This window comes from Xyrauchen texanus, chromosome 5, assembly GCF_025860055.1.
Source record: "Xyrauchen texanus isolate HMW12.3.18 chromosome 5, RBS_HiC_50CHRs, whole genome shotgun sequence".
Lineage (NCBI taxonomy): Eukaryota > Metazoa > Chordata > Actinopteri > Cypriniformes > Catostomidae > Xyrauchen > Xyrauchen texanus.
In genome coordinates, this window is record NC_068280.1 from 33,436,563 (window position 1) to 33,451,744 (window position 15,182).

General features: G+C 36.2%; 1 protein-coding gene across 4 annotated transcripts in view; it reads right to left on the bottom strand.

The window, feature by feature from the left end:
* Positions 1-2,289: 2,289 nt before the first annotated feature.
* primpol (primase and polymerase (DNA-directed)) overlaps positions 2,290-15,182 on the bottom strand; it is a 31,181-nt gene continuing 18,288 nt past the window's right edge. For all 4 annotated transcript variants that reach the window (XM_052127231.1, XM_052127229.1, XM_052127230.1 and 1 more), the window contains 9 exons: positions 11,281-11,332; positions 10,982-11,136; positions 9,342-9,504; positions 9,103-9,197; positions 8,031-8,117; positions 7,625-7,733; positions 7,341-7,423; positions 4,085-4,131; positions 2,290-3,142 (listed from right to left, as the gene is read on the bottom strand). In XM_052127231.1, the coding sequence (XP_051983191.1) occupies positions 2,885-3,142; positions 4,085-4,131; positions 7,341-7,423; positions 7,625-7,733; positions 8,031-8,117; positions 9,103-9,197; positions 9,342-9,504; positions 10,982-11,136; positions 11,281-11,332 (1,049 nt within the window). In that variant the 3' untranslated portion in view covers positions 2,290-2,884. The remainder of the gene's footprint in view (positions 3,143-4,084; positions 4,132-7,340; positions 7,424-7,624; positions 7,734-8,030; positions 8,118-9,102; positions 9,198-9,341; positions 9,505-10,981; positions 11,137-11,280; positions 11,333-15,182) is intronic.

Consider the following 15,182-nt stretch of genomic DNA (forward strand, 5'->3'; position numbering starts at 1 on the left):
CAAAATTAATTAACTTGGAGTGCCCTGCAACGTCATCAAACACAGACAACGCTTGAGTTGTGCTGATTATGGGGTTCAAGTAAGATGACACAAATATACTTGTGTAAATGCATGTAAATGTAATATTAATAAGCTTGTACGCATATATATAAACTCATATAATATATCCATTTTTATTCTTATTAAAATGTGTTATATATTTGAATTTCCCCAGGCTTGAAACTGGTTTGTTAAATGACTGATGCTGTTTAATATTAAAAATAAATTTTATTTGGTTATTTTATTATATGTGTCTTCTTAACTGGTACACTGTTTGACCAATTGTCATGATAATGAATGTAATATTCGCATCTTGTGCGCTTTGCACTCATGCACAACCACATAGAAATCACACCTGAGGTAAATTAAGCTTAATTAAAATGCTAGTGTCTCAAACACCACCTGTTTGTTATTTATTTTGTTCCTTGTTATTTTGGCCAAACTATGTCAGTACTCTGATAAGTCCTTCAAGCCATTTTTGAAGCTTGATTTAAAGAAATGCTCTTTTTCTTTTAAGGAGGAAGTTTTATAGTTCTGAAACTTACAGTATGTTTTTTTTATAGTACAAGGACCTCTTAAAGGTCAAAAGATCAAGGAAAATTGTATTCCTCATGTCATGACCCCTTTAAGAAATCCCTTAATACATGCATGCTACTGGGCAAACAAATTGCATCTGGGGCCGGTTGCATAAAACTGTTTTAGACTAGTCTTATTAGTTAGTCCTCTAAAATGTTTTTTCAGTCAGTTGCATAAAAACTTAGATCAGTCTAATTAAAGACCAAAATGTAAGACAGCACACTTTTGTTTACATTCAATTTTGCCACTGAAAATAACTATCAGCTAAGCCAGTGGGGGCTGAAAGGGGCTTGAGTTGAGACTTTGTTGAAGCCTTTGTCTTCAAAAATGGTAACAAAAAGTTGTGTTTTTAATTATTTGGTTTAAATCACTAAATGTGTTAATTAAAATACATTTTGAAGCATTGTAGTCCTCTAATAAGCATATTTTCTAAGCGAATAAAAAATGAATTGAGTGTCCACTGTCGGCCATTTTTTTTAAACTGTTCAGTGTCTTATTTTTCCCACAATGCAATGCAAATTAGACTGTCTTACTAAAGACAACTGTGAGCTTGTTTTATGCAACAGGCTTTCTATGGCGTCTTTAGCTAGTCAAACTAATTGTTAGATGCAGTCTTAAGTTAATGGCTATGTTTATGCAACCGACCCGTTCTCAAATAAGCTGCTGCTGCCCTCTCGTAGCATATCAGAGCAAGAAACACACATTTACCTTCTGTTAATTAAGGTTATTAATGTACATTTAATGTACTTTGATTTGATACATTTATGTGGAGTGGGATGTGGTCGTCGTGTGTCTGTCACTGGGGGGGTAGGAAGTGGTAAGCCATCATCTGGTGATTACTGATTTTAAACACCTGTGTCTCATTTGAGGAACGATGGAAACAGGCTTAAAAAGGCCACCCAAGATACATACTGGGAGAGAGAGACCAGAGATGCTAGGTGTGTTCTGTAAAATACTTTGTTGTGAAGCCAAAAAGCCAATATTTTGTTGTGAAGCTGAAAAGCATTAAATTAAAAGATGACTCTGAAACCGGCTCCCGTGTCCATCCTACTCGAACCTCTACACTGGTGCTGAAACCCGGGAATTCAAATACTTTTTTTAATACCAATTATTTAAATTGTAAATTGTAAAATGCCAAATTATACATTCCTATTCGTTTAGTGTCAGAAAAGAATACTGAGAAAGGCAACGTGGTCGGCCGGGCACGACCCGATCCAGAACATGCAGAAATATAATATACCCAGACCTAAGTTTAAGCACAAGTGTGTTTGGCAAAATCGAGCATGCAAGGTGCTAAAGGTTCGGGTATAGTTTATGCACGTTCCAGATCAGATAGCACCCGGCCGACCACATTACCTTTCGGAGTATACTTTTCTGACCGCGAACAAATAGGAACGTATACTTTGGTATTTAGCACACTCTTGCATGAAAATACCAATTCTTCATGGCCATGTCCAATGACTTTGCGCTTACATTGTGCTTAAAGGTTTATAACGCTCAATACACTTTTTGGTTTGCCATCTTGGACTTACAATGACACCTAGCGCCGTGAATGCGGCTTTATTCATAGTCATTCTTTTCAGTTACAGATGCCAATGTAGTAATTCACTATTCACATTCAAACATGATTAATTTAATTCAAGAGTGAAAGTGTTGTTCAATAGCAGGGTGGTTACTGAAATTTAAGCAAGCAGTATTCAGTCGGTCATGTGTTTCTTACATGGCTGCCCCCATGAGGGGACCCTCTCAATGTAGAATAAAACAGCTGTAATACTGATATGACTGGAGTCTGATGTGAGAGGTCATGATTTTATACATAGATTTCAAAACAACAATTAATTTCTTTAGTAATTAAACTTTTTAATGAGGTAATAATTACGGAGTGCATCTTTAAGCATTTGCAAAACATTTCTTTGCACTAAATTTAAAATGTTCAAATTTACACACAGAGAGATTGAGGAGTATTTATATTAATTGTAATTAATTGGGAACAAGCTTGAATGAAACAGACTTTGCACAAAAAGATGCATTGGAATATTAATTTGCCTTTCAAACAACAACTGTGCTGCTGATTAAGTCTCTGTAAAAATAAATAAATACATTTCTGAGGTACATTCACTTGTAATACCCCAAGCCATATAATCTAAAATACTCAAAATAAAATAGCTTTGAATATTTAGACAAAAAAAAAAAACTAGTTGCTCAGTTTGGTACTAGTTGCACTTTATAATGAATCCTCCCTCCATCTTTTCAGTCTTAGACTACACTTTCATCCTTCACACGCAGTCAATGCTTCGAGCAGAAGCTCATCAGGGACCTCGTCCTCCTCTTCTTCAGTGGCTCTTTCTACCTCCCGCATGGCCTCCACGTAAGCAAGGTCATCAGAACAGTCTCCCCAATCCTCAGGGTCCTCTGTCTGGGGAGCTGAAGATGGCCGCTCCTTCTCTACCAGCACTGCTGAAGCAGTCATGGGTACTAGTTCAATGTTCCCCAGTTCATCTGTTAAATATGCCTGATCTTCTTCATCCTTAAAATAAAGAAAGGAGTGCATAAAGTAAACGCATAATTTATTCAACCTTATGTTTTCTTATGTAACTTGAAAGATGTTTATTTTAGTCATAAGGGGCCAGTTGAACCAGCTACACATAGGTTACAACTTAGCCTAGTTGTGATGTAAATGGGTAGTACGTCACAATTTACAGACTACTAAATACTTGAAAATTGCACAATTAAACTTAGGAAGAACGTAGCCCAACATATAATATAAATATATACGGGAGCCTCCAACCTGGAGTAACGGTTGGAATAAAAAGCAAACTGATATTTAATGACATCAAAGAGCTCATGTTTTGCATGCTTCAATCTTTTCAACATATAATGATGTTGACATTTACACTTGTTTAGATTTACAAGAGAACATGTAAAAAAACATACTTTTAAGCTGCTCTTCAGCATGAATCCGATTAATGGTGCACTTTCTAGGATGCATCGCTTGGTGTCAAGTTTCAACACATTCAATATATATATAGGATTAAAATGAATAAATGTCTATTTTTCCAGCCTTTTATATTAGTATTCATTCATCACCCTTTATTTATTTTAGATACAGTTCCTATATATTGTTATTTACATATATACTATGCCAAATATACTTTTATTAAGTATCGTATTTTAATGGGGAAATATTTTATTACACCTGACATTTCCGTGAGCAAACAAGGTTTGAACATCAACCGTAACAAGATCAAACAGAAATTCATGACGTTTTACCACTTCTGTGTACAAATTTGAAGGCTGATTATTGGATCAATACAGGTTAATGTCATGTTATATGACCGCATTACTTTACAAAGAGCTAGTGACCTACTAGCCAAGTCTTGCTTTAAGAACAGGTGGTGCAACCAAATTAAGCACTGACTTAGTTACAAACTAACTAGCAGTTACTATTCCAAGGTGAATATTGACTGACCTCCATCAGTATGTAACTCATGCAGAGATCCTGTGGCAGTGGGTAACCTGTAAATATGGAGAAATTCAACATACAGTATTATGTTAAAACTAAAATTAATAACATAAGTGAGTTCATAAAACAAGCCTAATCTCACCCCACTTTACTGTAGCATTATTCCCCACAAACTTTCCATACAGTGCATCCAGAAAATATTCACAGTGCTTCACTTTATGTTATGTTACAGCCTTATTTAAAAATGGATTAAATTCATTATTTTCCTCATAATTCTACAAACAATACCCCATAATGACAATGTGAAAGAAGTTCTTTGAAATCTTTGCAAATTTATTAAAAATGAAAAAATACAATAAAAAACGAACATAAGTACATAAGTATTCACAGCCTTTGCTCAATACTTTGTTGAAGCACCTTTGGCACCAATTACAGCCTCAAGTCTTTTGTGTATGATGCTACAAGCTTGGCACACCTATTTTTGGGTAGCTTATCCCATTCTTCTTTGCAGGACCTCTCAAGCTCCATCAGGTTGGATGGGGAGCAATGGTGCACAGCCATTTTCAGATCTCTCCAGAGATGTTCATTCAGGTTCAAGTCTGGGCTCTGGCTGGGCCACTCAAGGACATTCACAGAGTTGTTCCGTAGCCACTCCTTTGTTATCTTGGCTGTGTGCTTAGGGTTGTTGTCCTGTTGGAAGATGAACCTTCACCCCAGTCTGAGGTCCAGAGCGCTCTGGGGCAGGTTTCATCAAGGATGTCTCTGTACATTGCTGCATTCACCTTTCCCTCGGTCCTGACTAGTCTCCCAGTTCCTGCCGCTGAAAAACATCCCCACAGCATGATGCTGCCACCACCATGCTTCACTGTAGGGATAGCATTGGCCAGGTGATGAGCGGTGCCTGGTGATGAGCGGCTCCAGACATGACGCTTGCCATTCAGACCAAAGAGATCAATCTTTGTTTCATCAGACCAGAGAATTTTGTTTCTCATGCACACCAGGTGGGCTGTCATGTGCCTTTTACTGTGGTGTGGCTTCCGTCTGGCCACTCTACCATACATGCCTGATTGGTGGAGTGCTGCAGAGATTGTTGTTCTTATGGAAGTTTCTCCTCTCTCCACAGAGAAACGCTGGAGCTCTGTCAGAGTGACCATTGGGTTCTTGGTCACCTCCCCGATTAAGGCCCTTCTCCCCCGATCGCTCAGTTTGTCCGGGCCGCCAGCTCTATGAAGAGTCCTGGTGCTTCCAAACTTCTTCCTCCACGGATGATGGAGGCCACTGTGCTCATTGGGACCTTCAATGCTGCAGAAGTTTTTCTGTACACTTCCCCAGATCTGTGCCTCGATACAATCCTATCTTGGAGGTCTACAGAAAATTCCTTGGACTTCATGGATTGGTTTTTGCTCTGACATGCACTGTTAACTGTGGGACCTAATATAGACAGGTGTGTGCCTTTCCAAATCATGTCCAATCAACTGAATTTACCACCGGTGGACTCCAATCAAGTTGTAGAAACATCTCCAGGATGATCAGTGGAAACAGGATGCACTTGAGCTCAATTTTGAGTGTCATGGCAAAGGCTGTTAATACTGTACATGTGATTTTTTTTCATTTTTTACTTTTAATAAATTTGCAAAGATTTCAAACAAACTTCTTTCACATTGTCAATATGGGGTATTGTTTGTAGAATTTTGAGGAAAATAATTAATTTAATCAATTTTGGAATAAGGCTGTAACATAAAAAAATGTGGAGTGCTGTGAATACTTTCCGGAAACACTGTATCTAGCCATAAACCCATCTGTGAGCAATATCATCTGAGTCAAATAGACTATGTCTCCTAGGGTTGCCACGGTGTACGGTGTTACCGGTTTTACTCTTTAAGGGACAACACCGGTGTGAAATTTTACTCTGGGTAAAAGGGGGAAAAATGCTGCATGAAACTTCCAATATCAATTCAATAGCCTAATGAATAGAATATCCTTAAATAAGAATAGTTGCCAAATGAAAAGTTTGTGACCCATGATAAATGAACCTAAATAACACATTGAAAGCCATATGTTCTTTACCAACGTATCAAAATACACAGGCAGCAAAGTACACGCACTGACAGAAGACGTTTATTTGCAGGTAGCGAATATAATGTGCATGGTGGGTAACTGTAAGACATCTCGGATTCGGAATGACACGAGAAATACAGTTAGACACACAGACACGTGCTTGAAGAAACACACTTAATTATATTTTTAAGAACAGATTACAGAAAAGCTGTCTATGCGCATGTCTGATGTGCCGTTTGTTCGGAGGCATGCAGTCTCGTGGAACACTCGTATGTAAAGGGTTCTCACTCTTTGTTTCAGTCTTCTGAAATGTTTTTTTACAAGAATAGTATCGTCTACGAGAATGCTGTAAATGACTATCTCAGCTCAGGAGGTACTCTGAGTTCAGTTCAGAAGTTTGTTGTGAGCGCAGGGTCACTTTAAATCATTAAATCATAAAATAATACAAAAACACGTTCACCTTGAACCATGATTTATATTTCAGTGATTATTATCATCATTATAATTATTAAGTTTACATTTATAATTGTTTTTAGATCTTAATTTGTATTAGTAATTTTCCACCTGTTTTCACAGACAGATACTTGCATAAATATATATATATATATATTTTTTATAAAAATATTGTCAACATATTTCTTGCATATCGCCCAGCCCTAGGAGGGAACAAAACTAATTTATTCACACACATTCAAAGTCATTACCCTTCCGAAGCAGCTAAACTGAGTCCTGGGATCAAAGATAATAAAACACCAACATTAAACCCGCAACAACCCACAACAAGTGGTGTATTTGCCCGGACAACAAAATACCCGACCAGTAGCCCATGATGGAGAGAATGCACGGATGAAGTAGGTTCATTGCCAATGAGATGTTGAAAAGCCATCTTTCAAAAAGTTCAACAACACATATTTTAATTGCACTTAATTTTTTTTTAATTCATTTAAATTTGTAGTTAAAATAAATTAAATATAAAAGTTAAAATTTTGAAATAAAGCTGCCTTATTATGTAGGCTATTGCTTAATGAAAATTACCCCATAGTACCACTTAGCATACAACCAGGGGGTAATACCAGTGTTAGCCATTTTTTAATGTGAATACCGCACCAGTGTGAAAATTATAATATTGTGGGAAGTCTATTGTCACCTCCACTGACAGTACAAATATAGACATTAAGGTGTTGTGCTATTTTACTGAGCGTACTGGAGGATCTGTAGTTCTGTCTTCTGCAGTCAGGGTCATGACATCTCTGATACCACACTTCCTCTTTGAGATCCACCACAATCCTTATATATAAAAAAAAAAAAAAAAAAAAAATATATATATATATATATATATATATATATATATTAAAGATATTCATCAGATATGCTTAGAATAATATCATGATGGGTGACTTGTTCTTATCAAAATTATCTATTGACTTGATGTTCGATTACGCAGCACCACTGTGTACAGTAAATTACCAAATAATGATGCAGACTCACATTATGTTGTTGCTCTTGTGGAAGCGCTTCACATTGTGGCACCAGCGGAATTTCCCAATATCATAAACAAGCAGCTGCTCAGACGCAAAGTAGTTCCATCGCCGGATGTCTGTATAGGTTGAATATGTTACATTCACCTGATATTCATTCAATGCAACATTGATCTAAGAGAGGGCTCAATTTAAAAATGTTTTGTTCAATCAGATAATTAAACTGCTTCAATTTTAAAGGGTAGATAAGAATCGAAAGCTTGTGAATCAGAATCAAATAGGTAAATCTGTATCAATACCAAGTCCTAGTGAATAAATAATGACTGAACTTTTATTTTTGTGTGAAATGTGTTTTAAAATAAACCAAAGTATATTGAAAGAACTGCACCAAACATCTCTTTGTTACTTTTTCTTACTTCCTTGAACACCATCCTTGCAAACAAGCGTCAACACAAAATCATCCACATCTTTAAAAGGAGACAGCTGTTCTTCGCCCAAAAGTTCTATATGGAGAGGACAGAGAGAGAGGTTTGTAAGTATAGTGAACTCTCAGTGATAACAGTAACATCACATTCAAGACACTAAATGTGTCTATTGCATTAAGAGTGGGTCATAAAAATTGTAAGTTAATTTAGAAGAGTAACAGAAAAGATGTATATAGTAGTTAAGTAGGGATGCACTGATGTATGGGCTGCCCATATTTATTGGCCAATTAAAACTGACTTAATTAAAACCATATGTATACCAGTTATAACCATTAAAAAAACACTGATATGAAAAAACTATGATTGATTTTTGATTAATTAGTAACACTTTGTAAAAACTCTAATAATAATAACACTAAGAACTAATAAACATAACATGTAATTTTCATTTGTATTCTTACTCGTTCTTATGTTAATGCAGAAGAACTTGCCCTATACAGATGTGATAGACGGCACATAACTATAGGAAAACTATCCGAAACACTTTCAAATCAGCCAATTTTGACTTCTGAGACATCGGTAAGATATCTATTAATGCTGCATAATTGACTGAATTAAGATTAGATTCGCAATATGGTCTTGCACGATTACTAAACTTTAAAAGGATACGTTTCTGCATTCAGAGCTTCGGTCAGTTCCTAAACAAATGTTTTAAAAGTACAAAATAACCTTTTTTCATATAAATCTTGGTGCTATAATATTAAGTATTTTTTTTCTGTTTATCTTTCATTGTGGTTCTCTTTAAAATGTTGGTCTGTCATGTGTTCTATAGATACAATCCAAGTTCAATGGAAATTATTTATAGATAAAACAGTTGTGGACATCTTTATACATTTTTAAAGCATAATTCCAAAGCAAAACAGTGATCTGATGGCAAAATAAGGTAAGTGGCAAAATATCAGTTTTGGCCTATGGTTTTTTTTCAAATTGGTATCGGGCAAAAATGTTCATATTGGCACATCCCTGGTAGAAACTATAAGATTAATTCTAGGTTCCTCATTACCAGAGCTATACACCTCTCTCTGCAGGGTCAGACTGGGAGATCCTGCTGTACCTCTCTGTGGCAATTCGTACATTAAAATCTTCTGTCCCGTGAAACTGATGATAAACAAAGTCAGTTTGAGTTACAGAGAGAAAAAGAGGTTAAGTAATTTTGTTCTATAACAAAAATATTACCTACTTGCTTTTTTACACAATGATTTTGTATATAAATAAAAGTAGGTCTGTCATTGTCATAATCACCTGATGTTGGTGATTAAAGAGGCTAGAAATATGTTTTCTTCTTTTGTGGTGTGCTTGGAGGGCTTTGGGACAAACTGGTTGTCCTCTGCTACGGTGAAGGCAGCGTTCTTGCCCAGTTTGGAGGACTTGTAAAGGCGGAAGTTCCTGTTCTTGGTATAGACACCTTCAAAAGAGGACAGCAGGGATCATTTTCTTGTCCCTTACCTTAAAGGGGTCATGAGATGCTCTTTTTTATAGATGAGGTCCACTGAACATTTTAGTAAAGTTGTTTTTTTTCTTTTTTGCATAAATGTTTTTTAGTAATATATGATCATTTTGCACCCTGTCTCTGGCCCTCTGTCTGAAACACTCGATTTTGGAATAAGTGCCTCCTTATATCTTAAAAGTAAATGCCTGTCATGATTGGCTAATGTCATGCAGCCCCTCAAATAGAGCCATTTTTGAAACTCAACAGGAAGCAACTGAATAAGCACCAAAACATTCTAACTAAGACATCTTAATGTCAGGGTTTACATATAACGCACATCCAACACATTGCATCCGAATATATTTAACTGTTCATCTCAAGCACAACAGTTAACACTCACACCCGGTCTACACTGGATGAGAGAGTCACGTTGCATCAAAAGTAATAGAACCCATTATAGTCAAGCGCGCTGACAGTAAACCGATGTTCCGCTGCATGCACTGGCACTGCTACTGCCATTGACAACAACAAAATTAAATGGTTTAGAAAATGTATGTCAACAGCCACAAGCCGCTGCATCATGTCACATCAACGGACGCGTCTGGTTTAAACAGGGGGTCAGCAGGACAGTCATGATGACATATGAAATACTCATGTTTTTTGCAATCGCGTCAAAGTGTTTTTAACTGCCCCATCCATCAATAACAGATATTTTGCAAAGCTTGAATTGTACCAACAACTAAAAATAGCACAGATGGGCAAAAGTGTCCATGACGTGTTTGTGCTCAACACAGTAGGGCAGCAGCAGAATGACAGAGAGTGCCTCCTCTTCAGAGTTGTAATTTGACACTGCATCTTTTAAAAGCGGCCCGAGATATGAATCAAATGGTCAAAGACGTCTGTCTGTGCATGTTTATGTGGAAAAACATTAAATCCAGACAGGCATACAAATGTGTGTAAGTCCACTTAGGATAAATCTCCCATGACAGGCCCCCTCTCTCCACTTCAACTGTGTGACTAACTGATAACACGTGAGCAGGGCCATGGGTGCAATGATGGAAAATAGGTGTTGCATATGCAACTTGGTTTAAATAAAATGCTCTGTTTCTATTAAGGAGGAAGTTTTCAGTTCTGAAACTTACAGTAAATTGTTACTAGTACAATGACCTCTTATTTGTCAAAAGATCAAGGAAAACTAGATTCCTCATGTCTTTTAAATGTATTAAACACTTGTTTTTAATGGTTACATGATATCTATGCCAAGTATTCCCAGTCCATTAGTCAAAATTCACTTCATATTTAAAATCATCATGTTTTCACCTTCATAGCTGGAGGAACCATGCTTACAAAATTACAAAGCAATCAAAAACAGACTTTTCCTAAAGTACAGTATGTCTTTAAAATTATGTTATCAGGGCTTTTGAAGACTAATGATCAGATTATAAAATCTTACCCATGTCGACAAAGAGTTGTTCCTGTCCATTTCTGCTCTTCACAATGAGAAAGTTAAGATCATCCTCTTCACACTTTCTTTTCTTGGTCTGAGAACCATCCACATCATCTTTGCTCTCTCTCTGAAAGAATGCTGTTGTGGGTGCCTCTGGGTTGCTTTAAACCAATCAAACCAATATCAATTCCTCAAGATATTGTAACAGAAAAGCAAGGATGTATATAGTCTAGTAATCTAGTAATGAGGCTGTGAGAAACAAAATAAGGGTTTGTTTTACTGTATAGCACTCATAACATTCTCACCTTTTCTGAAGGCTGTTTGTAGCTGGATGTAGTATATCATGAATAAATTGCCCTGCAAGGACACAGACACACACTAGTATCACAAAGCATGAGAAACCTGTTACCAATTATCAGTACCTGGGCATTGTACTCGATAACTAGCTCGAGTCGGTGTTTGTAGCCCTGTAGCATTTTTTGCATTTCTTATTTTTCTGTTTTCAGCGTTTAATCTTTAATCTCTGCCATTTTTCAGCATGCATAGTTTTTTTTCCACATTATTCTCTTATCACAATTCAATTGCTTGCATTTTTACATGCACATTTGCTTTCTATTTTTATTGTGATTAAATGGCATGCATTTTACTGCGTGTGCCCGTTTTCTCCTCTGTGTTACATGGATGATTGCATTGATCTCAAAGCACCGCTTATCTAGACCACCATAACAACAAACAATTGTGTGAGGGATTCACATCAATCTCAAACCCACGCTGCCCGAGAAGAACCACAACAACAAAAAATTGTGGTAAGTCATTGCATCAGCAAACGTTATTTCTACATGCCACATGCTTTTGATAGCTTCATCCATCAGCAGTGAGGGATTAACAGGTGATAAATGTAAGGAATTAGTTAGGCTGACAGAGAAGATTAAAGAGTTAGAGACATGCATCTGAATACTAGTGGCGGTCAGTGAAAAAAAGAAGAAGCCTGTAGATATTGTTTTGGATGCGAGTAGTACAGAGAGCAACACACACACTTCAGTTCTGGCTGTAGAGCCTCTGCAGCAGGGCATTTGGATGATGTCTCGGCAGCCTACTCGTAGGGCAAAGCAATACCACTCTCTCGTTTCTGTTAGGATTTCCAATAGATTCTACCCACTCAGTGATGCACCACTAAAAAGCCTTTTGGAAATGCCCTGGTTATTGGTGATTAAATTGTAAGGAACATGGAAACAGAGACTCCAGCCAACATAGTACAATGCATTTCAGGTACCAGAGTGTCTAACATTCAAATCAAATTTACAAGTGCTGGCTAATGCTAAACATAGATTTTCTAAGATTGTTATTCATGTTGGCACTAACGATTTCCAGCTTTGCCAGTCGGAGATCACTAAAGATAATGTTAAAGAGGTGTATGAGCTTGCAATAACAATGTCAGACACTGTAATATGATCTGGTCCCCTCTCTGATTGTCACGGTGACAAGGTTTATAGTAGATTAGTGTTGCTGAATGGCTGGATGTCTGAATGGTGTTCACAGAATTGCATAGGATTTAAAGACAACTGGACATTTTTTTGGGGTAGACCTGACCTGCTAAAGAGAGATGGACTCCATTCCTTCAGGAAAGGTGCCGCTCTACTTTAATTTGGTTCATAGTCTTAATAGTGATAGTGTTTGACTAACAGGGGCCCAGGTCAGGAAGAAACTGGCTAATCTGAACGTCTGCTAGCTGCCTTGAGACGTCTCACAGGTCACACAAACTACAACACATAGAGACTGTATCACCTAGATATCAAACAGAGTCTGTGTCTGTTCCCGAACTACCAAAAACTAAAATCAGTCATTTAGAAAAAAATTTATTGATATCGAACTTGAAAAAAAAAAAAAAAAAATAAGATAAACATCATTTAAAAGGTAGGGCTACTAAACATTAGATTGCTTTCATCAAAAGCACTAATTGTAAATTAAATTAATAAAGATCATAGTTTAGATTCGCTCTGTTTGACTGAAACATGGCTTAAACCAGATGAATACTGTATATTAGTTTAAATGAGTCTACTCCCCAAGGATATAGTTATAAAAATGAGCCTTGTATGATGTGCTTAGCAAAGTTCACTAAATCTACTCCTCATTATCAATCAGGTAGGACTATTCTTTCGAACACTAAAGATAGCTTCATTAATAACCTTCCAGATTTCTCTAAAATACTCAAACCAAATCAAACATTTTTAAGAACTTGATGTAATCACAGAAAATATAGGTACATTCTTCTCTAGCACTCTTGATTGTGTTGCCCCCTTCGGTTAAATTAAATAAAAAAGCCCCACACCATGGTCCAATGATCACACTCATGTTCTCAAGACATTAGCTTGAAAAATGGAGTACAAAATTAGAGGTCTTTCATGGTGCATGGAATGATAGTGTCTCAAGCTAGAGTAAGGCTCTAAAAGCTACCATGTCTGCATATTTTAGCAAACTCATAGAAAATAACCACAATAATCCTAGGTATTTACTCAGTACTATGGATAAATTAGTAAGGAATAAAGCTTCGACTGAACCAGATATTCCATCGCAGAACAGTAGTAATTATTTTTTTTTACTGATAAAATTAAAATAGTCAGAAACAAAATTGGAATTATGCAACCATCTGCAATAGCAACTCTGAAGACAGTGTCTCATATTATTCCCTAAGAGCAACTTCAATCCTTTGCTGTCATAGGACAGGGAGAGCTAAACAAACTTATCAAAACATACAAATAATCAACATGTATGTTAAGAATCAATACTGACCAAGCTATTAAAAGAAGTGTTTCCTGTAATTTCAGAACCTCTTCATCATATTATTAACTCCTCATTATCCTTAGGGCATGTCCCCAGATAATTTAAGATAGCAGTTATTAAACCCCTTATATTTCCTTGAAACCCGATGAAATTTCACAATTCACCAAGTTAGCAGTGTATTAATGATATCAAAGATTGGATGGCTCGAAATGACTTTTTACTCAATTTCGACAAAACAGAGGCACTAATTATTAGGCCAAACACATAAAAAATAAGATGCTAAAACATAATTAGACTCTCGACGTAATGTCAAGTAGCCTACAGAGAAGAATTTAGGTGTTATATTTGATAGCAATCTGTCCTTTGAAAACCAAATTTCCAATGTTTGTAGAACAGCTTTCTTCCATCTCAGAAATATTGCTAAGATACGACACATGCTCTTGGTTTCTAATGCCAAAAAACAAATTCATGCATTCATGACCTCAAGACTAGATTATTGTAATGCAATACTGGGAGAATCCCCTGCAGGTTCCATAAATAAACTTCAGTCAGTTCAAAATACAGCAGCTAGAGTGCTGACCAGAACAAAGAAATATGATCATATCAGCCCAATCTTAGCATCACTTCATTGGCTACCTGATAAATTTCATATTCATTTTAAAATATTACCGGTACTTCAAAAGCCTTGAACAGTCTAGCACATTATGTGACCTTCTATCACGCTATATTCCATCACATTAACTAAGATCACAAAATTCTGGCCTGTTAATAATGCCGAAAATATCAAAATCCGCAAAAGTAATTGTGTCAAATCAAATTAATATAAACTTTAATAAACTGAATATTTGACAAAAACATAACACTGCATTATTTGTTTTATCAAATTAAGTGCTTTTATACAAACTTCTCATCACAAAATCACAATCTGAAACAACACTGGAGATATTTTCATCAAATGAGGTGCTGCACAACAGAACAGATGTTAGATATTGCTTTATTATTATTATTATAATTATTTAATTACAGTAAACATAACATTAATATACAGTAACATATAGTAATATATTTTTGTCTTTTTTTAGCTTTTTCACACATCCATTTAACTCAACCTATTATTTTGGAATTTCTGTGAGTTTTTTACGTTAGTTTCTCACATCCGGATAAGCAGTTTGCTTCATGGCCCAGTGTGATTGTTAAACCTCAGCTGTGATTTAATTTAGGGCTGCACAATTCTGGGAAAATGTCATATTGCGATTATTGAGGCTAATATTGCGATATGCGATTACGATTGCGATATAGTAAACAAATGGTAACATGAGTCAACTTGCTTGTTATCAAGGAAAATGTACAAATAGATTACTAATAATGCTGAAATGTGTATTTCTCAACTCAAACATACAAACTAGCAACAACAACAACTATAAAT